Source organism: Macaca mulatta, chromosome 9 (assembly GCF_049350105.2).
Source record: "Macaca mulatta isolate MMU2019108-1 chromosome 9, T2T-MMU8v2.0, whole genome shotgun sequence".
NCBI lineage: Eukaryota > Metazoa > Chordata > Mammalia > Primates > Cercopithecidae > Macaca > Macaca mulatta.
The window spans coordinates 101,650,721-101,677,606 of NC_133414.1; the positions used below are offsets into that span (position 1 = coordinate 101,650,721).

At 40.3% G+C, this 26,886-nt stretch overlaps 1 protein-coding gene across 7 annotated transcripts in view; it reads right to left on the reverse strand.

Moving 5' to 3' along the window:
- The window catches only part of PANK1 (pantothenate kinase 1), a 62,633-nt gene that overhangs the window by 15,558 nt on the left and 20,189 nt on the right, over positions 1 to 26,886 (reverse strand). For all 7 annotated transcript variants that reach the window (XM_077946746.1, XM_001087260.5, XM_015147656.3 and 4 more), the window contains 2 exons: positions 12,055 to 12,407; positions 745 to 998 (listed from right to left, as the gene is read on the reverse strand). In XM_077946746.1, coding sequence (XP_077802872.1) covers positions 745 to 998; positions 12,055 to 12,390 — 590 coding nt within the window. In that variant the 5' untranslated portion in view covers positions 12,391 to 12,407. The remainder of the gene's footprint in view (positions 1 to 744; positions 999 to 12,054; positions 12,408 to 26,886) is intronic.

Sequence of the window (26,886 nt, forward strand, 5' to 3'; positions counted from 1 at the left end):
CTTCATACCAAATTCTCCTCCTAGAATTAAGGAAAACCTATTTAGTTTTGTTTAAACTGTGATGTTTTAGAGAGATCTGACCCCAGATGTTTTTCCCATGTTGAATCCCCATTAACAGGAAGCTGAGCCCCTTGGCTCTTACATGGGCCTTGGGGTGTGTGCACTAAAAAACAAGTCCCTCTGCCTCACTGTGGCCATGGTGCTGTTTCCCTGTCTACTCCACTCCAAAATTCCCTACGAGGTGTGCTGACTATTCCCGTTTTCAGGTGGAGCATTTGGCTGAGGGTAAAAAGACATTCTTTGTAGACCAAATTTGGTTTGTTGTTTGGATTGGTATATTATTTCAAGCAAGTCATTCCGAGCTAGGCATCAATGAGGGTCCAAAAGAAGGTTTCTTCTGAAGTCATCTCTGACCATCCCAAGTATTCTTCCATCTGAATTCTACTGACCCTGCCAATCATCTGACACTTAGTGTATACCCCCTTGTTGGCAAATTTCTGGTGTGTGCAATCCTTCTTCCCTCAATCTAACCAAAATTTCTATCAAGGCAAGGACTGTGTTTTATTAACATTTATATAAATCACCCACATACCACTTTAACACACCATTTGAGATATTCTTTTTGGTTGGCCAAGGAGGTCAAGATATTTCTTTTAAAGATGTATTCAATATGCATAAACTTTTACTATAAACTGATCATCAAGAAAGAGGTCTGGGTTCAAGCACAAGTGGAAACATGTTTACCTGGTCCCTGTAACTCTTTTATAGTTGTCCTTGGAGTACACAGCTAGAATGCTGACACCTGAGCCCATGTTAACCAGCAACATAGGGTATGGGTTATCAAGGCAGTACGGCTTTTTTTGACACAATTCAGGATTTGTGGGATTTTCAAAATAGTAACATTCTGGCTTGCCGTTGAAGCCAACAGAGTCGACATAAAGCAGGCCCTGAATCAGACAGTCCAGTTCATCCAGTTTATGCAGCTGCAGGTCAGCAATCTAAAACAAAACAAACAACAAAATAAAACCTTTTGAGATAGGCAACCACTTAAGGGGAAGCCCCAGAGGTTTTAGTTCTAGTTAAGTTGGGGTCATTCATATTAAAATCTTGGAGACACCCTTAAAACAAGTTGTAAAATCTTGCAGATAATCAGCCACTGCACAGGAAAAGTAGCTTTGGCTAGATGTCATACCTGCCCACAGTGCATGCTAAAGGACAAGAGCTTGCCTGGTTGCTTGAAATGCACCCATCAGCATGTGTCGTGGGTTGAATGGTGGTCCCTGAAAGATGGCACTACGTCCTAATTCTCAGCACCTGTGAATGTGACTTTATTTGGAAAAAGGGTCTTTGCAGATCTAACTGAGTATCTTGAGAAGAAGTGACCATCCTGGATTATTGGGGTAGGCCCTGAGTCCAATGGCAAGCATACAGACACACAGGAGAGATTTAAAGGATGCAGAAGAGAAGGCCATATGAAGACAAAGGCAGAGACTGGAGTGCTGCTCAACGGGCCAAGGAATGCTGACAGTCACCAGAAGCTGGAAGAGCCAAAGAATGGCATCTCCAAGAGCCACTGAAGGAAGTACGGTCCCGCCAATGCTTTGAATTTGAACTTCTGGCATTAAGAACTGTGAGCAAATAAATTTCTGTTGTTTGAATCATTAAGTTTATTTGTTACAGCAGCCACAGGAATCTAATAGGGGATGCTGCCAATAAAGAGGTGCTTGCACAGGGTGAGCAGACTGAGAATACTCAGAAAGCAACAAAAATGCTATACTTCCTTGGTAGAGCATGAAGTCCCGAGGGACTGGGAACTGGGGTGAATCACCTTTGAGCCCACAAAGCCCAACTCCCCTTTTTCCAGGCTTCGGCTTTGGAGTTAGATCTGGCTTTGAATTCTAGCTCTAAAATTTACTTAACTGAAAGATTTCTCAAACCTCAGTGCCCTCATGTGTAAAATGGGGAAGATAATCATAACACTCATTGCAGAGTGCTGCTGTGAAGATTACCTAAAAATATAGGTAAAGTGCTTACATAGGCCTTGGCAAATACAAAGGGTTAAAAAAAAAAGTTGGCTCTTTTATTAATGTCTGGGGTGGTCCCCGAGTATCCTATTATGTTCCTGTGAGACAAAAATGGACAGGGGCAAAAAGGTAAAGGGGAATGACCTGGCTGAGGGCTAGGCTTAGGGTCTGGTAGCCATTTTACATTCTCAAAAGTTTAATTTATGATCCTCAAATGTATTACTACTGGCCCAGAGATCTGGATTCATGATCATTTTCCATGGACCAAAGAAAGAAAAAGAATCTAACAACCACAAACATGAAACTGAACAAATGAAGATAATTTAAAAGACCCAATATAATTAAAAAAAAAAAAAACTCTTTAAAAATATAATAGCAAGTATTTACTGTTTACTACATGCCAAACCCTTGTACCAGATTATTTAGTTCTCCCTAAAACCCTAAAAGTAGGTACTATCAACCTTATTCTATGGTTAAGATTCACAGAACTTAAATAACTTTCCTAGGTGACACAACTAGCAAATATCTCCCAATGACTTGCTGTGTACTTCTCATGTCTTCATTGTCATAATGGGTACTGCTTCTGGAGTCTGGAAACAGCCTACACAAGTGCTAGACTTAGATATTTTGTCAAAAAGATATTATCTTCATTATAAAAGTTAAGAGCTAAAAACGGGCTGGGGTGTGGTAGTTCACACCTGTAATTCCAGCATTTTGGGGCGCCGAGGTGAGAGGATCACTTGAGTCACGGATTTTGAGACCAACCTGGGCAATATAGGGAGACCCCATCTCTTAAAAAAAAAAAATTTGCCTGACGTGGGGTACATGCTGCTGGTCCTAGCTGCTTGGGAGGCTGAGGTGGGAGGATCACCGAGTCTTGGGAGGTCAAGGCTGCAGGGAGCCATGATCATGTCACTGCACTCCAGCCTGGACAACAGGTTGAGATTCTGTCTAAACAAGCAAAAAAAGAGCTAAAACAACATTTTTGACTTCCTGTTACTCATTTGAATTTCCTATTTAACAAAATCCTCTGATTATATACCTGCAGAACAGAATTAGTTAGAATAGGTTACCAACCAGATAGTGGATGTATTCTTGAAATAAACATTCTAAATGACCCATGGTGCTAAGTAAATCTACCTCATAAATGGTTCTAAACATTTCTTTTTTTACCAAGTGAAACTCCTGGATGAGATATACATAATTATACATGTTTTAAGAAGCAAAATTACAGACATAAAACTATCTGGAGACCTGAAAGACTATAGCAGGGCATAGCAGTGTAAACACTATTTCCTCTGTTCTCCCTGATTCCACAGCCTTCCATTGCACTTACAGCACAGGTCACACTCTGGCTTGGTTTCTGGGTCTCTCGCTGCCCCTTAGCACTGTGCTCAAAGGCCTGCACATAATAATTGCTTAATAAACATTTATTACGTGGAACAGGGAGTTATTATCTCTTGGATCACCCCAAACTGAAAAGTAGCAATTTCATCAGCCAGTTTTGGAAGTATAGTCTAACTGCTTAAAAATTAATCAGAGGTTCATCAACAATATTGACAGCCAATTCCAGAGCCAACATAACAAACACAAACACAAAGTCTGCCGTGCTGGACCTCCTGAAACTATACTAGGAAAAAAAGAAAAACCTGCCAAGGCAAATAATCTACACATGTACTACTTTGACCTGAAAAGAAACATCATTATTTCACCTTTTCCCTAAAAATCATTTTCTAACAAAGTACTAGCAGCAAACAAACATCTCCTCTACACATTTCACTGAGGGGTGGATATCTCAAGCTTGAGGTCATGCATCCTCAGACAGGGAAACAGATACATGTCACTTTCACTGAACCCTACAGAGAGCTCCCTCAAAAACCTTCACCATCTGGGAAAAATGACAGGGTGCAGGCAGTGAGTCACACTGCTACTTGGATTTTCATATAGGCCATCTGAAATTCAGGACAAGTTGGGAATCAATTATCAGACTTTGCAGTCCATTAGTACAACTGAATTAACTTTGTGCAAAGCTTAAAACAGCATGTTGAGATTTCAGCTAGTGAGAAACACTCTCTCTCAGGGCTTAGTTTTCTTTACATCAAGGGCCACAGACTCAAATGCCTAAAGGAGACTGTAAGAAAACAAAGGAGCAAAGGCTTTGACTAGATGTAGAGTCACAGAATAAGAACTGTAGCAAATAAGTCAACCTGCACCTATTTAAAATTCACCTGCCGCCCACTGTTGCCATGCGATGTTAGGGGCCCAGTGTTACCAGATGACCCTATTTTTTAAGAGCCAGAAATCCATAAGAGGGTTCTTTTCTTTTCACAAAGGAGACCTACAGAGACCTGAGAGAGACGAATTTCAAACATGCTCGGTGACTGAGAAATATAACAAAAACCTCAAGGATAGCTTTTTCCTCCCTCTATCAAATGATGACGGGGGCCATCTATGAGTGGTCAAGTCTCAAGCCAGAATGAAATTGAGAATGAGAGTGTCTACCAAATCTTATGCTCCTGCAATATCACAAATCAGTCCTCAGATTAATAACAGGGACCAAGGTAACAAGTGTTCGTAAATGATGCTCTTAGGTTTAGACATTCCACAGATCCATAGGTGTCCTACCCGCTCATGATGACTTTTCCACCACTATACACTTTTTAAGACTGGTCCCTTGGAGATTTCTGGCATAAGAAAAGCCAATTCTTAAGTCCTCACACACTGAAAAAAAAGTGATGAAAGTAATCAGAAAACCCTTTCTGCTGCCCTAAGTTTCATGTCAACCGAATAAGACTATTGTTATATCCTACTTGTTCTAAAGGTAGGTAATTTTTTTACATTTAAAGTAACTAAAAGAGTTACTTCTGACTTCTAGTCAATGTTAGGTTTGGACTGGACAAAACTCACAAGTATCTACATGCATACTTCCAAGATGTTGCAGGTTGAGTTCCGGACCATCTCAGTAAAGTGAATACTGCAATAAAGCAAGTCACGTGAGTTTTTTGGTTTCTTAGTGCATATAAAAGTTGTTGACACTGCCAGGGGTGATGGCTCATGCCTGTAATCTCAGCACTTTGGGAGGCCTAGGCAGGCAGATCACTTGAGGTCAGGAGTTTGAGACCAGCCTGGCCAACATGATGAGACCTCTGTTTCTACTAAAAATACAAAAATTAGCCAGGCGTGGTCATGATGTATCTGTAATTCCAGCTACTTGGGAGGCTGGGGTAGGAGAATCGCCTGAACCCAGGAGGCAGGTGTTGCAGTGAGCCGAGATCACGCCACTGCACTCCAGCCTGGGCACAAAGCAAAACTTCGTCTCAAATAAAATAAAATAAAATAAAAAAAGTTGTTTACACTATACTGTAGTACATTGAGTGTGCAATAGCATTATGTCTTTTTTTTTTTTGAGATGGAGTCTCACTCTGTTGCCCAGGCTGGAGTGCAGTGGCACAATCTGGGGTCACTGCAAGCTCTGCCTCCTGGGTTCATGCCATTCTCCTGCCTCAGCCTCCCGAGTAGCTGGGACTATAGGCACCTGCCACCACGTCTGGTTAATTTTTTTGTATTTTTAGTAGAGACGGGGTTTCACCGTGTTAGCCAGGATGGTCTTGATTTCCTGACGTCATGATCCACCTGCCTTGGCCTCCCAAAGTGCTGGGATTACAGGCGTAAGCCACCGTGCCGGTCTACAACTATGTCTAAAAAAAAAAAAGTACATACCTGAATTTTAAAATATTTTATCGCTAAAAAATGCTAATAATTTAGTAATATTTTTGCTGGTGGAGTCTTGCCTCAATGTTGAGAGCTGCTGACTAATCAAAGTAGGGTTCGCTGAGGGTTGGGGTGGCTGTGGAAAGTTCTAAAAATAAGACAAAAATGAAGTTTGCTGCATTGGTTGACTCTTCTTTTCACAAAAGATTTCTCCACAGCATGGAATGTTGTTTGATAGCATTTTACCCACCATAGAACTTCTTTCAAAATTGGAGTCCATCCTCTCAAACCCTGCCACTGCTTTATCAATTAAGTTTATATAATATTCTAAATCCTTTGTTGTCATTTCAACAACGTTCACAGCATTTTCACCAGAAGAAGATTCCATCTCAAGAAACCATTTTCTTTGCTCATCCGTAAGAGGCAACACCTCATTCATTCAAGTTTTATCATGAGATTGTAGAAATTCAGTCATATCTTCAGGATCCACTTCTGATTCTAGTTCTCTGGCTAGTTCTACCATATCTGTGGTTACTTTCTTCACTGACATCTTGAACTCTGTCCATGAGGCTGAAATTCACTTCTTCCAAACTCCTTCTAATTCTATTTTACTCCCCCCACTTGAATCTCAAATGTTCTTAATGGCATCTAGAATAGTGAATCTTTTCCAGAGGTTTCTAATTGATTTTACCCAGATCTATCAAAGGAACTGTAATCTATGGCAGCTATAGCCTGTGAAAAGTATTTCTTTAAAAAAAAAAAGTATTTCTTAAATAATAAAACTTGAATCTTGTAATTATTCCTTGATTTATGAGCTGCAGAATGGATGCTGTATATTAATAGGCATGAAAACATTAATCTCCTTTTACATCTCCGTTAGAATTGTTGGGTGACTAGTTGCATTGTCAATGAGCAGTAAAACTTTGAAAAGATTTTTTTTTCTGAGCAGTAGGTCTAAATAGTGGGCTTAAGTATTTAGTAAACCATGCTATAAACAGATGTACTATCATCCATGCCTTATTGTTACATTCGTAAAGCACAGGGAGAGTGGATTTAGCATAATTCTTAAGGGCCACATGATTTTCAGAATGGTCAATGAGCATTGGTTTCAACTTCAAGTTACCAGCTGCATTAGCCCTTAACAAGAGAGTTACCCTGTCCTTTGAAGCTTTGAAACCAGGCACTGACTTCTGTTCTCTACTATGAAAGTTTTAGGTGGTCTCTTCTTCCAAAACAATATAAGGCTATTTCATCTACACTGGAAATCTGTTGTTGAATGCATCACCTTCATTAGTGACTTTAACTCTATTTCCTGATTAGCTTGCTGCAGCTTCTACATTGCACTTGGGACTTTATCTTGCACTTTAATGTTATGGACATGGCTTCTTTCCTCAAACCTCACAAACCAACAACCTCTGCTACCTTCCCACTTTTCATGTTTTTTTTGAGACAGGGTATCACTCTGTCACCCAGGCTGGAGTGCAGTGGCACAATCATAGCTTACTGCAACTTCTGTCTCCTGGGCTCAAGTGATCCTCCTATCCCAGCCTCCTGAGTTGCTGGGACTACAGGGGTATACCACCCCATCTAGCTAATTTTTTTATTTTGTGTAGAGACAGGGTTTCACTATGTTGCCCAGGCTGGTCTTGAACTACTGGGTTCAAGCGATCCACCCACCTTAGCCTCCCAAAGTAATGGGATTACAGGCATGAGCCACAGGACCCCGCCTACCTTTCAACTTTTCTTTGGCAGCTTCCTCACCTCTCTCAGACTCTAGAGAATTGAAGAGTTAGGGCCTTGCTCTGGATTAGACTTTGGCTTAAGGGAATGTTGTGGGTGGTTTGATCTTTAATCCGGACAACTAAAAGTCTGTATCAGCCATAAATCTGTTTTTCTTTCTTATTATTTGTGTATTCACTGGAGTAGCACGTTTAATTTTCCTTTGCATTCACAATCTGGCTAACCATATGGCACAAGAGGCCTAGGCTTTGGTCTGTCTCGGTTTTCAGCATGCCTTTCTCACTAAGCATAATGATTTCTAGCTTTTGATTTAAAGTGTGGGACATGTGACTCTTCCTTTCACTTGAATATGTAGAAGCCAATTAGGACAACAGTAAGACTATTAACTGGCCTAATTTCAATATTGCTGTGTCTCAGGAAATAGGGAGGCCTGAGGTAGGGAGAGAGATGGGGGGACAGCCTGTCAGTGGAGCAGTCAGAACATACAACATTTATCAATTAAGTTTGCCATCTTACATGGGCATAATGTGGTGCCCCAAAACAATTACAACAGTGACATCACTGATCACTGATCACAGATCACCATAACAGATACAATAATAATTAAAAAGTTTGAAATACAGCAAGAATTACCTACATGTGACATAGACAAATGTGAGTACAAGCCATTGGAAAAATAGTGCCAATAGACTTGCTCAATGCAGGGTTGCCACAAACCTTCAATTTGTAAAAAACGCAGTATCTGTGAAGGGCAAAAAATGAAGCATAATAAAGCAAAAGGCAATACAACAAGGTATGTCTGTATTGTAATGAAAAGCTACATGGGCAGAACTAATGACTTTTGAAAAATAAATTTTCTGATGTTAAAAATACCTTGCATTCTTGAGAATACGGTTGTTGAAGTTAGAAGTGTGGTTGTGAATAAAAATACTAGAATCTGTACATAAAATATTCTGCTAGGTTATTTAAAACAAAACCCACAGAATATAGACAATGGGAATAAACACAAAATTCACTGAAACCTACAGGGCCTTGGTGCACAGTCATGCAGAGTTCTCCATCTTGAAAGCCACTTTTTAAATGGTGGGAATTCCTCATCGGCTTATCAACATCTTAGCCTATTTGAAGTTAGGCTAAGTTTTTCTTCTGTGTTCCATTGTGATAAATCATTGATTTTGAAGGCTAATTTTTGCCAGTCAAAAATTTGGTTGTGATAATGATCCTAAAATGTTAAAAAAGAAAACAAGAAAGGAAAGAAGGAGGGGAGGGATGATGGGAAGAAAAAAAAGAAGGAAAGAAAAAGGAGGAACAAAGTGCAGATCTGTTCAACTGAGAGTATTCTACACAGGTCTAATTTAATGATTGTGTCATGGTTTATAGTTCTTTCTTGTACATTTTAAATGGAATGAAGAATAGTTACATTATCTAAGGATTCAAGTACATAGAGTATGTATTTTTAAAAAATATTATTCAAATATAACAATTGCTTACTATTCAGGGTCTGTTGAACATCTTTTACCTAGCCCTAATCACTCAAATAAATCACACAGATGGACTTTTCAAACTCCTATCTGCAAAGTTGTGTTATACCAAAAACAGTGATTTTATGCAATAACAAGAACAGGACTTTATAGGTATGGAGATGCACTTCTGTATGATTTGTCAAATTGTATGAATATGTACAGTAGTACATATTGATCCTTTACAATTAAGTTAACATCTTTGATTTTCTATTCTAGAAATGAGGAGAGCTTGGATTAATAGGACACTAAGGGCCTTAGCACTCACTGCTCCATCTGCTTAACATACTCTTTCTTTGCATGATTTGCTGTCTTATTTCTTCAGGTCTCTGCTCCAACATAACCTAGTCACACAAAGACCCTGCCAGCACTCCCTATCTTCTTTGCCCTGGTTTTTCCCCTCCATTCATAGTAATTATCACCATTTGACATATTCTGTATTCACTTTGTTTTTTGAGACAGTCTTACTCTGTCACCCAGGCTGGAGTGCAATGGTGCGATCTCGGCTCACTGCAACCTTGGCCTCCCAGGTTCAAGACATTCTTGTGCCTCAGCCTCCTGAGTAGCTGGGATTACAGGCGTGTGCCACCTCGCCTGGTTTATTTTTGTATTTTTAGTAAAGACAGGGTTACGCCATGTTGGCCAGGCTGGTTTCAAACTCCTAGCCTCAAGCAATCCACCTGCCTCAACCTTCCAAAGTGCTGGGATTACAGGCATGAGCCCCTTTCACCCGGCTCTATATTCTCTTTTTAATTTGATTATTGACTATCTTCCCCCACTAGAATACAAGATCATGGTGAGCAGGGGCTTTATTTTGTTCATAACAGTACTTGGTGCATTGAAAGTGCATGATAAAGTATTTGTTGAGTGAGTGAATGAATGCTTAGGAAGGAGGATAGCACCTATTCATCCTCATAAAATTTGGAAAGACTCAGGCACATCACTAACATAATATCAAACAGGCTATAGGAAAAGATCTATCTATTTCAATTCTGTCTTCACTTTGGCTGAGACTCAGCCTGGATACAGAAGGCAGTCCATAGACTCTTCTTTCACAGATGGATGCCCAACCTGGCCAGGCTATTTAACAAATGCTACATACTTGCTCCCTACTCCAGTCTCCTCATTCGGCTTCAAAAGCCTGTCCAAAGGAGGAGAGGCTTCTTTATCTTGGTCGTAATGAGATGTGACTTTTCTCAGCTTAGAACCTTGAGAAATACACCTGCTCGTGGCCAGCACATATTGAGTAACTTTCTCCCAGGGTATACATTACCCCAGGGGGGAGATGGAGGCATTGACAGAGGTTGCATAAATCCTCTGGGTCACTCTGGTTCACTTCAGGCTCTCCAGTGCAAATGGACAGATAGGGTGTCCTTGAGGGACCTGAGGAGCTCAGAGCAGTAAGAGTGGATCAGTATTTCCTTATGAATCAGAATTGAGTCCAAGTCCCAGCTCTTACCTAAGTGGCGTTGCTAGAAGCTTTTGATCTCTCTGGCAGCTTTAGTTTCTTATCTATGTAGCACAAGAATGCTACACTTTCTCACCTCCAGAGGTTACCTTCAGTTCTGAAGTCTTACTCCCACCTCTTTGCAGATGACAAAATGAGGCCCAGAGGAGGGACAGGTCTTGCCCAGTCACCTAGCTGATGAAATCTAGAAACAGGACTGGAATTCAGGTTCCATTATGGACTGAAACTTAGTTCTCAAGCCCATGGATCTCAAACGTCTCAGTTTTAAAACTCTTTGATCATGAGCCTCTTTGGTGAGAAACGGATTCCATGGGTCATTTAAGTAAGTGGCAAGTCAAACTCTATGATGGGTAATAGGAGGGGACATAGAAGAAAAAAACAAAACCTGAAGATAATTAGTCTCACTTAGGATACTATTCTAGGACTCTGTTGTCTGCTCTTACAGAAACTTACTATAATCAATGAGGTAAATGGGGTTACTTTTGATGGCACAAGTAAAATTTGCATTTATAGCTTTATTAAATATCATGAATGTGCACTGATTCATTAATGACAGACTTTATAGCAAGACTGGATTACATTAGTTGGGCACAAAATGGCAGTAATTTGTACTACAGGCTTTGAGAATATGTGTTTTATGACTTACCTAACTATATGTTCGACTTTGTAGTAAGACTAATCCTAAAATCTCCCAACCCTTCCTTCTTCTATATTCAATCACTTTTGTTTATCTAGCTCCCTTCCCTTCCTTTCCAAGATATATCTACATCTATTGTTTCACTTTATTCTCACTTTATAAAGACTACACAGTATGGAGATTATTATATTGATGGTAGAAAATGAAGAAATTGGAATGCACAGATGTTAAAGGAATGCTAAAAAAAAGAGAAACATCGGACTGCATGTTACCTATCCACGTCTTCCATTTAGCTTCATTTGTTAAATCTAAATAAGCAACGTACAGTTTGGTATGTACTACCAGTCAGGATACAGCATTATCTTATCCTTACTATATAAAATTATACTCCCTAAATGGTATTCATTAATGAAGGAATTCACTGATAAATAATATTACAGACTTCACTTCTGTTAGTGAGCAAAACTTCTGAATGGCATTCATATGCTGAAAAAAGGCACTTGAGAGCGAATGCGTAGATAGAAGTAATCATTTTTGACAGGAGTCATAGAAGCCTTCCCGTGGGTCTCTGTTTATATACGCATAAAATTGGCATCATGATTATATAGTAAAAGTCTGTGGATAATTCTAACTGAAATACTTCAGAAGGGATTTTAGCATCTTGCCTTTAGCATATTACCCAGTAATAATTGTAATAGAAATGATGATGATGATAACTATATTGAGCACTTACTAAGTGCCAGGTACATATTATCTCATTTAATCCTACATGTAACAACCCTGTGAGGTAGGAGCTGTTTTTATTCCTGTATAGGTGAGAAAACTGAGGCACAGAGAGGTGACATAAGCTTGTCCAGAGTCCCAAGGCTAGTAGTCTGGTTCTTAGGTGTGAGTGGCCATGATTATGGACATGTGAAAGGTTTTGCTGTTTTAACAAAGACAAACCCGACCTACCATTCTGAAGTCCTCTTCAAACTTGAAAGCTCCACCTCCTGTAGCACACAGGGTGGTGTGAAGGCTAGAGAAGTTTTTCTCGCTGCCCATCTGAATGAACCTGTGCATAGCACAGCTGGGAAAGCGGATGAAGTGCAGGTTCCCTTTGCGTCCACACATGGTCAGGTTTTTCAGTTCCAGGTGGACGTCTCGGATCCCAGTTTTCCCATAAGCAGTATTAGAAGTCAAATACTTCCGGATGCTCTTCAGGTTCTCTACTTCCTCTTGCTCCTCTTCAGCTGTAATATCCTTCGGTTCGAAGTAGACCAATTTAACCAGCGTTCCACCGATGTCCATGCCAAACCATGGGAATGCTAAAGGACAGAAAGAAAGAGCGCTGCTGAAAGCTATGCATGCAAAGAAGTGTTCAGTTTTTCAATATTAAATAAGGAAATGCAGTGGTGTCATATCTACATGTGCATTTAACATTCAATTTATTTGAATTCAACTATATGTGCCTAGAAGGAGTCACAGATAGAGAAAATTTTACAACTGAAAGAGTGCCCATGGCTCTGCTCACACGCCACTGCACTCCACTCAGAATTGAGTGAGATGAGAAATAGGATTCTGCAGTTTCCTAAGGCAGTCTCAATTCCTGTGTGCTTCCTAGGGTTCAAGTATCTCACCAAGCTGAGTATTATTCTAATATTTAAATATAGATATATATATTTTTTGCATACATACTGGATCCCAATTGCTAACTATTTTTGTCAGAATCTTCACCAAAGAAACTGATCTGCTTCAATCCTAGAGGAAAAATTGACCATGCTGGGTGTACCAAGAGATGGTATGTTGGTCTCTAACCTAGGGCGCATTTCAATGATTCCATTTTTTTGCTTTATGAACTGACTTTAGAAGATGTGATTCCACTGTTTTAATCTATACAATATATAGAATGGGGAAAGAGAGAGGAAGTAGACTACGAGAGATGATGCGCAGACACGAAATTCTAAAAAGAACAACTCGCATTATATCTGATTTCTTTCTGCATCAAACAGAGACATACTGTCTATTCCAAATAGCCTGCTCAGAAATTCTCAACCTGGCTGTCTTTTAGAATCAGCTGAGAAGCTTTTAATATTCAATTTCTGGCCTCCTCTCGCACATACTCGTTTAATTCAGGCATGGTATCCAGACATGAATATCTTTTAAAAGTTCCCTAGTGGTTCCAATCTGCAGACTTGGAAACTAGTAAACCAGAGGAACCATGGCCAGGTCTGAAATACAAAGGCATGCCTCTAGGTGAAAGTATACTTAATATGCTTGTGATGCTTATCTATGATAATATGAATCTCCATCATGATGATTTTTATTGTTATAAAAGCTCTTTATTGTTAAGAGCTGACATGAGCAGAGGTGAGCTACCTAAACAGTCTGACTTTATTTAGAGACAGCCTGGAAAGTTAATGCCATACTGTCAAATGCTCTGCAACGAACACAGAGCAAACCCAAATGGGAACCCAAAGGCTGGAGTCTTCCTTTTTATTTCCCTCACAGAATCCATTGGCAAAACCTGAAACTGTAATATTAAAGCTGAGTTTAAAGACTCAGGGTGCAAAAATAGCTTCCTTCCAAGTTTCTTTTATTTCAGCCCTAGAGAACATCCATATAAACCCTTGTCAAATTCTCTACACTGCCAGAAACATCAGTGGGCCCTACAGAAGGTCTTTTTTCTAGGCACCCCTACTAATACTTAGTTTTCAATTCAGGAGGGCTGAGGGAGGACGGCCAGGCAGGAAACCATTTCTGTAAACAAAATCTTCTTTCCTCTGCCTCACTATTGTTATTTCGGTTATGATCCAAGATAGCTGCTTCTCGCCTGTTGAGCAGAAACTCTAGCATTATAGAAAAGTAAAATTCCAGGCCCTCAAAAGATTAAGAGCAACAAATTTCACTGAGAAGACCAAGTTAACAAATGTCTTGTTTTCTTTGCAGACGTTTGCAAAGCAAATTCCACAACCAGTGTAGGCTGGGAAACTCGCTTGTCCTAGCAGGAGATGAAAAAACTGGAAACTGGTCATCTCCATTTGTTGATTCAGCTCACAGATGAAGTCTGTTGGTTTATTCGCTAAAACTCACTGTCAGCATGGGCCACAGTGCAGGAGCAGAATGTTGTCATAGGTAAAGCCCCAGATTGGGATTTGGAACATCTGCTTCCCTGAAGCAGCAAACAGTAAGTAGCTCACTGTAACTCCTTCCACCTCTTTGGATTTTAATTTCCTTATCTGTAAAAGGAATGGATTGCATTAAAATGATCTCGAATTTCTTCCCTGCTGTCAACTTTCTATGAATTCTTTAAGAAATACAAAAGAAATATTGCAAGTAACCCAAATCAAGAGTCTGACCACAGTTTTTTTGGGTGGAGTTTTAAACTCCCCGGAAATATACTATGGCATGTTAACAAATGCCTGGGCTATGCCACCAGTGCTGCAGTTGCAATCCATTCTCATCAGAGCGGGGAAGCTGCCTACAATGGATAGGATGGGGGAAGGGTATTTTGGAACATTGCTGGGAAATATTTTGGAAATATTTTGACAACATCTATTACAATTGAAAGTACACATGCATTTTTAACTCAGCAAAGCCCTTTCCTGGGCCATAAAAAAAACACAAGTATTCCAGGATAGGCATAAGAATGTTCACTGCAGCATCTTTTATCATGCTCAAATCAAAAAACAAAAACAAAACCAAGGCAAATTGGAAATAAGATGAGTGTCCTTTAACAGGGAAACTGTTCAATAAAATATATGACTTCCAAACTGTAGAATATTAGGCAGCTATTAAAAAGAGAGTGAGGCCAGGTGCAGTGGCTCACACCTGTAATCCTAGCACTTTGGGAGGCTGAGGCAGGCAGATTGCTTGAGTTCAGGAGTTTGAGACCAGCCTGGGCAACATGACGAAACCCCATCTCTACCAAAATACAAAAATTAGCCAGGTGTGGTGGTGCACGCCTGTAGTTCCGGCTACTTGGGAGGCTGAGGTGGGAGGATCACATGATCCAGGGAGGCAGAGGTTGCAGCCAGCCAAGATTGCACCACTGCACTCCAGCGTGGGTGACAGAGTGAGACCCCCCCAATCCTCAAAAAAAGAATGAAATCTATTCCAGTAGGCTAGAAATATTTCCCGAATCTTCTGTTAATAAGAAAAGCAAGAGATGCCTATAAATGTAAATAACTTTTTAAGCCTATTTGGTTTAGGGAGAAGAAGGGAGGAAGGAAGTAAGAAGGAAGGAAGGGAGAAGAGAAGAAAGGTAGGAAGCATAATCTCTAATATGTTCATGATTATATGAGCCTGCGGAAAAGCATAGGCGGCCTCCAGTTGTTAAAATGTATAGGAGTGGCAGAATGAGTAGGTTGTATAGCTGGTGGCTAGAGATCCAGGAAAAGGGATTCTACACTTAGAGCTTTCAGTACATGCAGATAAGAAAAAAAAAAAAGAAAGAATTATGCAGTAATGGAAAATAGGAGATACTTCAGCATAACAAGAACCGAACAAGCTGTGTAAACCCCAGAAAACAAACTAGTTCTGTACCAGAAATGCAGAACTGGCCCAGGTACAGCTGCTGTCAGACGTCTGGAAGGAAGAGCCCGCACATAACCTTTTACGTGGTTGGATGTTGGTAAATACAGGTAACTGAAAAGAGGTCTCACTTTTAAAAACACTGTAGGTGACGCCTGAACATTTTATGTTGTTCAGAACCCTGGTTCCTTCTTCCTGCTTCATCTCCAGCTCGTTCTGAAACCATTTCAAAGTTTTTCTTAGCAACTCAACAAAACAATTGGAAAAAGTATAGAGTTTTGAAATTTCAAATGTTATATGTTCAATGTTAAATGTTCAAAAATTATAAATGTTATATCATTAGTTTGGATTAAGGTAAGAGAGATAAGAATTATCTTATCTCTGGGGTTTCATCATGTTGCCCAAGCTGGTCTTGAACTCCTGGACTCAAGTGATCTGCCCACCTCAGCTTCTTAAAGGAACTGTAGTATTGGTTTAAGTGGCAAAAGAAATTGGCTTTTCTTTACCTATGTTTATTTCTTACCTTCATGAAAAATCTAATGCTCTTCTAGTCACATTTATTGCTTTTTCAGGACACTGTCTTACATTAAATGTACAATTTTATTCATCTTCCGATATCAAGATCTGCCTAAACCTAGGCTTCCCAGGCACAAGCTGTGGATGGAGACAGGAAAGAAGGAGAAGGAAGAACATCCTAGTGCAGCTATGATCCATGACTCACGTTTTCTTTAATCCAGGATACTCAGATGCTTTGATCAATTCAGCTGAACAACTAATAAGAGCTTATTCTGTGTTTGCCAAGAGGAGTGATGTTGGTTTTAGATACAGGAAGTTTGTATTCACCTCTTACTCCTCCTTGAACCAGATGTCATTTTAAAATATTTCTAGAGTCTTCATCAACAACGTGCAGCAGGAAACCAGGCTCAAACTTCACAGGAAGACTTTTGCAAACAAATAAACTGACCCACTCATTCAAAATGGTTTTCACTGTGGTGAGATACGTATAAGCCAGAAACTGATGTTCATAAAACCAAGTGCTACAGATAAAATGGCTGTACATCCATCTTTGATCAACATATTTTAAATAAAAAGAACTAATTCCTAGAGAAAATTCTGTACATGTGCACGAGGAGACATACGCAAAAATGTTCACTGCAGCAATTTGTAATAATAAAAAATGGTAACAATCTAGATGTTCATCAATATGTAAGTAAAATATGACATATTTATATGATGGAATACTACATCGTTATGAAAATCAATTATATTTATATACCTCAAAAGGCATTTTAGAGCTGTTTGCCTGTAGTCCCAGCTTCTCAAGCAGCTGAGGGAGAAGAATCTCTTGAACCCAGGAGTTCAAGGTTGTAGCATACTGACTATACCTGTGAATAGTCACTGCACTCTGGCCTAGGCAGCATAGCGAAAATCCATCTCTTAAAAAAAGAAAAAAAGAAAAAAAAAGGACAGGCGCAGTGGTTCATGCTTGTAATCCCAGCACTTTGGGAGGCCGAGGCGGGTGGATCTTGAAGTCGGGAGTTCGAGACCATCCTGGCCAACATAGTGAAATCCTATTTCTACTAAAATACAAAAATTGGCTAGGCGTGCTGGTGGGTGCCTGTAGTTCCAGCTACTTGGGAGGCTGAGGCAGAAGAATTGCTTGAACCCGGGAGGCGAAAGTTGCAGTGAGCCGAGGTCACTCTACTGCACTCCAACCTGGGTGACACAGCGAGACTCCATCTCAAAAAAGAAGTATCTTACTGGATAGGAACTCAAAAACAATGTTGAAGGAAAACTTTAGTGGTAGACAAAGGTGATAGATACATTGTTACTTCCAGGCCAGAGCATTTAATTACAGGCATGAGACCCTCCGGGGCTTTCCCTCTGCTATGGCAATGGGAAGCATTCCAGGTAGTGGCTGATCTGTCAGCCTAGGTCCTGAAGTGAGGCCACAGCTAACCCACAATGAACATAGAGCATAGGCACAAAAGAAACCTTTGTTCTTTTAAACGATTGAGATTTGGATGTTGTTTGTTACTGCAAAAGATATTGTTTGTCACTGCAAAAGAACCTGGCCTGTTCCAACTGATAAAGTGAAGTGCTGCTTTAACCACAACAAAATGTGGTAGTGGCTTAGCAACAGGGAGTGAAGAAATTGATTCTGGAGACTGGCACAGCATTTAGTAAAACGATCATGTATGATAACTTGGAAGGCAGATAATACACCTAAAGAATGAGCAGATCTAGTGAAAGACGTTGAAAGTCTAATGTTAGTAGCATGTATTGATTACTATTGACTGCATTTTAAAAGGTATAATGAAAAAAGAGAGAGATGAGCTCGTAATTGACTGGTTTATAGATGAAAGAAAAGGGAATAGAGTCCATTAAGTTGCACTTGTATGGCTGGAAAAAGCAGCCGCTTCTCTCTCCCAACAGATAGAATGGCTACCACACCCACTGTTAACACTCTGAAAGGGTTAAGATGTCTCCAATAAAGATATAGTTGACATTGTGGCTTCTTGGTTAATTCTTTCAATTAGAATAGCTTAAGGGAAAACATGCTAAACTTGTAGCTCTCTCAACAAAGCCATCATCAATAAATAAAGGCATGGAAGCAAAAACACAAAGGAATAAGCAAATACAAATATGCTTAGAAGGAATTGAGGGCTTAACTCTTGGCATATGGAAATAAATTGGAATAAAATAGATGAGAAACCAATTTTCTTTTGAAAAACAATTGTACTGCCAAAGAAACTGCAATCTCACACCTAAAACAGCTGGGAAAACTGTTCAAGACCTAAAAAACCTCTGGAGCCCTCAACTCTCTAAAGTCAGGAAGCAGCCGAGAAGGCTGCTCAGTCTCTAACACAGGCATATTCTTCAGTGTTCACTTTAGATGCAATCAGAGTCTACCGGGAATAAAAGATACCTCTCAAGGGGTGGAGCCAAGGGCTGAAGACAACAATGGACTGGGAAGGCTCTTCCAGGGAGAAGAATCGGGACCCTAAAGGACCCTTCGCCTACAAGGCAGGGGGCCCAGAGGGATTTCAGAATTGCTTCAGCATTTTAGAATGACTGAGCACCAGTGACTGCTGGGTATCTCCCATTCACCCCCTTTCTGAATGTGAGTATAGATTAATTTTCCAATCTTTGTTTCACCATTATATACTAATATACAATGTGAGGGGGGGTGGTGAAGAGCAGATAACTTGCCACTTTTAATTCAGAAGTCTCTAGATCAAGAGGAATCACATCCAGAGTTGATGTAGAAATGACTTTATATCATCCCCTGAGTAAGAGCCTAAATTAGGCATCATCCAGATACTGTGCTGGGTGAGACTTTGGGTCAGTCTCCTTTGGGGAACAAATGAATGTATTTTGCCTGTAAGAGGGAGAGTGAGACAAATATCTGGTAACCAGAAGAGCAACCTGTGTCACTAGTACAGCTGGCCAAGTATTTCTGGTCTCTTCCTTCCAGGTCCATGGGGTCAGAATGCAACTCTTGGCCATTTTATACTTGAGCTGGGCAATGTTCCTAACCTAGCTGGTAAGTTGTGAATGGAAATGGTGTACATCACTTTCAGGCAAGAATACTTCTGGCTAGTGTGAGACCCTTCCAGATTCTTTCTGTTACCTTAACCAGCAAAATTTAAGACAATTGTTCTATCATCTGGGTCTCAAAATAAAGATGAGTCAGCCACCTCTCAATGAACTTGTGCTGCAAGAAATAAACTTTTGTTGTTTTAAGCCACAGAGATTTGAGGGTTATTTGTTACTGCAGAATAACCTTGCCTATACTGACTAATATACCCCTAAATCAAAATCTTTTGCTGTTTTTAAAGCTGGAAAAATTCCCTCTCTGGCAGAACTAGATATAAGAACTGTCATGATCACAGACAAACATGTGGTAACTGAGTGATAGAAAGGTATATAGGTCCTGTTATATTTATTTCTGTCTAAAAATTTCTTAAAATACAAACCAAGATTGTCAATCTGGTAGTAGTTAAAACTGAAATAAATCTGCATTTCAAATATTGTGGCAAAAACATTTTAAAACTTTATTGGTAGTTGATGTTTTAAACAAAGCCTATTTCTTGAAGGCTTTTTGAGAATTCTAGAATAGTCTCTGGGGGTCATTTATGCTTCCTGCAGTAGCTATCAAGGGTATACAGTGAACTCCAAATAGCCTAAATGAGCAAAGACATGAGGTGAAAAAAAACCCGAAAAGATTTCCTATCAATCGAGAAAAAAATTTTAAAAAGCTAAGGGAGCATGGCATGAGAAAATCAACCTCCTCTTGGTTTCACAGTATAAACTAAATGTAAAATCTCAGTCTCTCTATAACCAGCTGCAGAGCTTTAAGAAGTGTTCCTGGTGAGGGACAAGTGTTCCTGGTGAGATTCCCTAATGCCAATGTCTTCCTGAATGTAAATCAGGCACCCAAGGGCTCAAGATGAGCTTCTGTGGGCATGGATCTGACTCAGCAGCCAGTTGCTGCCATGGAGAGTAACAATTCTCTCAAGGTTCTACCAAGTTGGAGTTATGTGTGATTACTGTGAATAGGGGGCAGCAGGACTGAAATTTCTTTTTCCAATATTTGTAAAGATTTGTTAAGCAAACCAACAGAGGGGAAAGATGTTTAAGGATCATGTGATCAACAGAAAAAAAGCTTTAAAGCACTTCTGTTGCAGGAAGTCAGGGACCCCAAACGGAGGGACCAGCTGAAGCCATGGCAGAAGAACATAAATTGTAAAGATTTCATGGACATTTATTAGTTCCCCAAATTAATACTTTTATAATTTCTTATGCCTGTCTTTACTGCAATCTCTGAATGTAAATTGTGAAGATTTCATGGACATTTATCACTTTCCCAATCAATACTCTTATAATTTCCTATGTGTCTTTACTTTAATCTCTTAATCCTGTCATCTTCGTAAGCTGAGGATGTATGTCACCTCAGGACCCTATGATGGCATTAACTGCACAAATTGTTTGTAAAACATGTGTGTTTGAACAATATGACATCTGAGCATCCTAAAAAGGAACAGGATAACAGCGATTTTCAGGGAACAAGGGAAATAACCATAAGGTGTGACTGCCTGAGGGGCTGGGCAGAACAGAGTCATATTTCTCTTCCTGCAGAAAGCGAATAGGAGAAATATTGCTGAATTCTTTTCCCAGCAAGGAATAACCCTGGGAAAGGAATGCATTCCCGGGGGGTGGTCTCTAAAATGGCTACTCTGGGAGTGTCTGCCTTATGTGGTTGAAGATAAGAGATGAAATACGCCCTGGTCTCCTGCAGTGTCCTCAGGCTTGCTAGGATTAGGAAATTCCAGCCTGGCGAATTCTAGTCAGACCGGTTATCTGCTCTCGAATCCTGTTTCCTGTTAAGATGTTTATCAATGACAATGCGTGCCCAGCAGGACATGGAACCTCATCAGTAATTCTAATTTCGCCCTGGCCTTGTGATCTTGCTCTGCCTTTCTGCCCTTTTGATCTTTTATTGCCCTTTCAAGCGTGTGATCTTTGTGACTTGCTCCCTGTTTGTACCCCCTCCCTTTTTGAAATCCCTAATAAAAACTTGCTGGTTTTGCTGCTCAGGGGGCATCACAGAACCTGCCAATACGTGATGTCACCGCCAGAGGCCCAGCTGTAAAATTTCTTTCTTTGTACTCTTTCTCTTTATTTCTCAAACCAGCCAACACTTAGGGAAAATAGAAAAGAACCTATGTTGAAATATTGGGGTTGGTTCCCCCAATACACTCCAAAGATATTTTACACCAAATGAATATTAATTATGTTCAAGTTGCCTAAGGATGTCCACAAGTTTAAAAAAATTCCTTGTTAAGGCCGGGTGTGGAGGCTCACGCCTGTAATCCCAGCACTTTGGGAGGCCGAAATGGGCAGATTATCTGAGGTTGGGAGTTCGAGACCAACCTGACCAACGTTGAGAAACCCTGTCTCTACTAAAAATACAAAATTAGCCTGGTGTGGTGGCACATGCCTGTAATCCTAGCTACTCAGGAGGCTGAGGCAGGAGAATTGCTTGAACCCAGGAGGCAGAGGCTGCAGTGAGCCGAGATCATGCTACTGCACTCCAGCCTGGGCAATAGGAGTACAAACTCTGTCTCAAAATAAATAAATAAATAAATAAATAAATAAATAAATATCCTTGTTAAATCTAATTGTGTAATAAATTATGTCTTTAAAAATTTCCTATCTCTGAGGACTAACCTTCCTTTCACTACGTACAAATTTGGTTGACAGTATAACAAAATTATTTGATAATATATTCACAGAAACATTTAATGTTAAGAGGTGGAAGGAACCTTAGGTTGAGTCCAACATCCTGTTTACAAATAAGAAAACCGAGACTTAGAAAGATCAAGGAATTGTCCAAGGTTAGTCACAATAGGTATCTAAGCCCATTTTCAGTTTCATGAACCAATAAATCCCCATTTTGGTAGGTTGGTCTGAGGTGAGGTGTCTATTGCTTACAACCAAGAATATTCCAACAGTCAGAATTTGTGTGGGCAAGTTTCTTACTTGAGCCATTTACTAGTCTTTATTTTGACTTTTGGGGGGATGGAGTCTCACTCTGCTGCCCAAGCTGGAATGCAATGGCAAGATCTTGGCTCACTGCAACCTCAACCTCCTGTGTTCAAGCAATTCTCCTGTCTCAGCCTCCTGAGTAGCTGGGATTAGAGGTGTGTGTCACCACGCCTTGCTAATTTTTGTAGTTTTAGGAGAGATGGGATTCTGCCACGTTGGCCAGACTGGTCTTGAACTCCTGACCTCAAGTGATCCACCTGCCTTGGCCTCCCAAAGTGCTGGGATTACAGGCATGAGCCACTGCATCTGGCCCATTTACTAGTCTTTAAATGGAGGTCGACTAATCTATCACTAAAGTTCTGTCTAGTTCTCACATTCTATCATCCTAAATATACATATGCAAAGACCTCCAAAACCATACTTTTAATAGCATGAAACACAGTTGAAAACCTAATAACTATTTAAGGACCTTGAGGAAACTGTGAATATAAAATTTAATAAAAGTGTTTCCCTAATACTGTAAAGAAACCCATAATTATTGCACACAGAGCAATCTGTTGAACATTAAATACTCTATGAAAAGAAATTTGAGTCATGGGTTCTTTCAAATTAATGCGTACCAGATTTCCTTAGTTTGAATTTTAGTTACAAGGTAATTACCCAGTGTTGGCAAGGGTACAAGCTCATATACTACCACTGGGAATGTAAACTGGTGTAATCTTTCTATGGGTTTATTTGGAAATATATATTAAAAAGCTCCAGATTCCTATACCCTTTGGTATGTTGGTTCTATTTTACCCTAAAAGAAATTACGTGTGCATCCAAAAATTTAGCTTTAAAAAATACTGAAAATATTGAAGTTGTAGTTATAATAAGAAAACTAATTTATTGTCCAACAACAGAGGGCTGATTAAACAAATAATTATTCATTAAAACAAAGGATAGCACACCACCATTAAAATCACTTTGTAGGACATCATTTAATGATGTGAGACAAATGTTCATTATCTATCATTAGGTGAAAAGGGCAGGGACTAAATGGTACATTTCATGCGGTTATAATTTTGTCTAAAAATTAAATGGCGATTTGGACACACACAAAAAAAGACTAGAAACTCTAGACCAAAATATTAATAGCTGGATCATGGATTGGAGTGATTTTTTTTCTTCCTCTGGCTTTTCTGCCACTTTTCTTTCTTTCTTTTTTTTTTTTTTTGAGACAGAGTCTCGCTCTGTCGCCCAGGCTGGAGTGCAGTGGTGCAATCTCGGCTCACTGCAAGCTCCGCCTCCTGGGTTCACACCACTCTCCTGCCTCAGCCTCCTGAGTAGCTGGGACTACAGGCGCCCGCCACCATGCCTGGCTAATTTTTTTATTTTTTTAATTTTTAGTAGAGACGAGGTTTCACTGTGTTAACCAAGATGGTCTCGATCTCCTGACCTCATGATCCGCCCATCTCAGCCTCCCGATAACTTTGCTTCAGTGAACAGATAGCAGATCTGTGGTCCTGCCCATAGAAAATAGTATGTCTTCATTCCCTAACTCAACAATAGTTCCTTCTCTTCTCATGCAACAGCCTGCCCATATCAAACCAATGATCAAAATCCACTGAACGCAAGCCATCGAGGATGGCAGCGGTAAGCCCAACTCCCAAGAGCAAAGTTGTTCAGCCTGTTAGACGCTCGATACCACGAGGGTTCCCTCAGGGTGGGAAGAGGCTGATTCACCCACTGCACCACTGCCAGGGCAAAAACTGTATGTCAAACTTAGCAAAAACTGTATGTTAAACTTACACTGAAGAGGACACACACATGTTTGTGGGATGGAATCGCTGTGGGAAAGTGTACAGTCACAACCTCGTGTGACAATAATCTTTATTCAACTGGCACAGCCCCAGATTCCTATCAGCTTTCTCCTCTCACCCAGACACGGGCTGATCATATTCTAGTATTTGAGAAGGAAAAGGAGAACAGCAAGAATTCCTTCCAGAACTTCCGAGGCATGTGGAAATATTATCATTGGAGTCACACAGAGACTCAGGTCTGAATTTCATCACCGCTGCTGCTCAGGGTTAACCCATCTGTTAGGCTCAAGAGGCATAGTGGCTAGGACCTGCCATACTTTTAGGCACCCATGAAATAGTTTAATTTATTTTAAAATCAGAAGAAAATATATGAACTTTTAGGTTAAGGAAAATATAATTTACTATATAATATTAATACATTCATCTTTACGCCAACAATAATAAAATATAATTTTTATTTATTTTGTATGGAGGAAGGGGACCCATGAAGGCAAAAGTTCCTAGGCCCATAAAAGGCATCCTCTACATTTTGCTCCACACCCATCTTCAGGTTAAAACTGGCATGATACCATACCACCATCCACTTTGCACTTGCAATTTGAACCTGGCCTCTGTGACTTGTTTACAATCACATTTCCATAAAGCAACTTTAATTTTACTATTTAGTGCAACTAAATTTTAAAGTCAAAGTTTTAGTTATATATATATATTTTTAAATAACTGGCCACATTTAAGTTTCTCAAATTTGCCTAATCATAAAAAATCACCTAAGGCACTTGTTAAAAATACAGACTCCCAGGACATCACCTAGAGATTCTGATTCAGTGAGATAGGAGTCACGTCCCAGAAAATGCTTTCAACAAGGGGTCCCTGTAATTCTCGTCAAGTTCAGAACTACTATTCTAGTTGAAACAAAATGAATACTGTAAGTAGCCGGACTACATTTGTTTGTTTGTTTTTCTGAGATGGGGCCTCACTCTGTTGCCCAGGCTGCAGTGTAGTGGTATTATCACAGCTCACTGTAGCCTCAACTTCCCAGGCTCAAGGGTTTCTCCCACCTCAGCGTCCTGAGTAGCTAGGACTATAGGTATGCACTACCATTTCCGGCTAATTTTTACATTTTTTTGGTAGAGATGGGGTTTAGCCATGTTGCCCAGGCAGGCCTTGAACTCCTGGGCTCAAATGCTTCTCCTCCTCAGCCTCCCAAAGTGCTGGAATTACAGGCGTGAGCCACCATGCCCAGCTTGGACTACGTTTTAAAAGTGAGAAACTGTAGTTTGAAGGAGTAGCTCTTGCTTGAAACTGAGGGCAGAACTCTGAGGCAGACAGCTGAGGGCAATGCACAGCCACCAACTGGCAGGTGTTCCCATTCCCAGACACACGTAATTGCTTGTTAATGAAATTACTTATTGGCAATTTATAGCATGAGTGCCATAGGTGATTTTCAAATTTTAAATACAGTTTTTGAAGTACTAGGTATTATCCAGCCATGACTAAACCCCATGGCTGTGGTTTAGAAATATTCCACATATAATTAAATTCCCTAGATGGGCTCCTCTCTCCCCCTGACTGCCATCTTAAAAGTAAGCATGCACTCCTCCATCAAGAGGTTAGCTCTGGCAACAGTACTCACGTATTTAGGTCACGCAGACAGACATTCTTTGATTTGCAACCCACGTGGCTGACCTTGACACAGACAACCATGTGAAATTAGAACAACAAACAGAAACACCAACATGAAAGCTATGTTGCTTTTATTTTATTTTTTAGGTTGAGAAGAAAAAAAAATAAGCTCTTGCAGGGGCAAAGGAAGCCATGTCATTCTGATAGCACCATGAAGTGTATTGTTAGCTTGGATCTGGGCCAGGAGGAAGCAGGAATAAGATGAAGCTAGAGATGAGGAGACCCCAAAAAATGTCAAATCCATGAGGTTAATAAAAAATTTGTTTTCCTTCAGTCTCTTCCTTAAGTCCCTGAGTAGCTCAGTGAGAGTGGTTTCTTTCCCAAGGTCCTGAAACCTCTCCATGCCATCCTTACAGGAAAATCAGAGAAAGATGACTGTCACTCTAGGGACCAGTGAGCTCATCTTTTCCCCTTCATGCCTACAGTCAAGCTGTGTATTTCTGCTTCAAGTGTTAAGGAGAGGAAATGGTAGGCAGATGAAATTTGTTTCCCATTCCAAAGTTACATTTTCACGCTGTCCAGAGGAGGTGGGAGGAAAATACACTTATACAGACAGCTACAGTCATCACCCCTATTTCTCACCAAGAAGCTGCCAGTTCTGCCCAATCTAGAGGCAATAGAAGATAAGTATCAACTTTCTGTGTGGTCCTCAGCTTTAATTATGCCACTTTCTTCATCAGAAGTAGTCCCTGGACAAAAAAGAAGACTCCACAGTTTTGACCATGCAGGTGTGCCAAGGGACATGACCACCATGCGTCTATGTGGCTGTCTCCAATGTGATCATTTCAGCAACCAGAGCTGAGCACAGCATCCACCCAGGAATGGCTCCTTCAACCTCCTAATGCCCAGCACTAAGGCTCAAAATGGTAATCTCATTACCTGCTTAAACAAATCCCCACTTAAACCACCAAGAGGTTTAGCTTTCTGTCTTGACAAGCCACCAGAGTGTGACTGCATACTCTAGGGATACTATTGACAATTTAATACCAGAGTGTGGTTAATTAAAGAGGCTTCAGGGAGAACAGCATTGCTGTGTGGCACAACCAGGTGGAACAACAGGTCTACCAGAAATGGGCCTTGTTCATTTATTTCTTAACTGTGAAAGTCTGGCAAATCTCTGAAGTTGAGCTCGGGGGCAGAGGACTGAGGAAAGGTATGCCAACTGCTCACATGGCAACGCAAGCTGACAAAAACACCTGCTTTAAATAATCTGAGACCAACTACAGTCGCTCCTTCA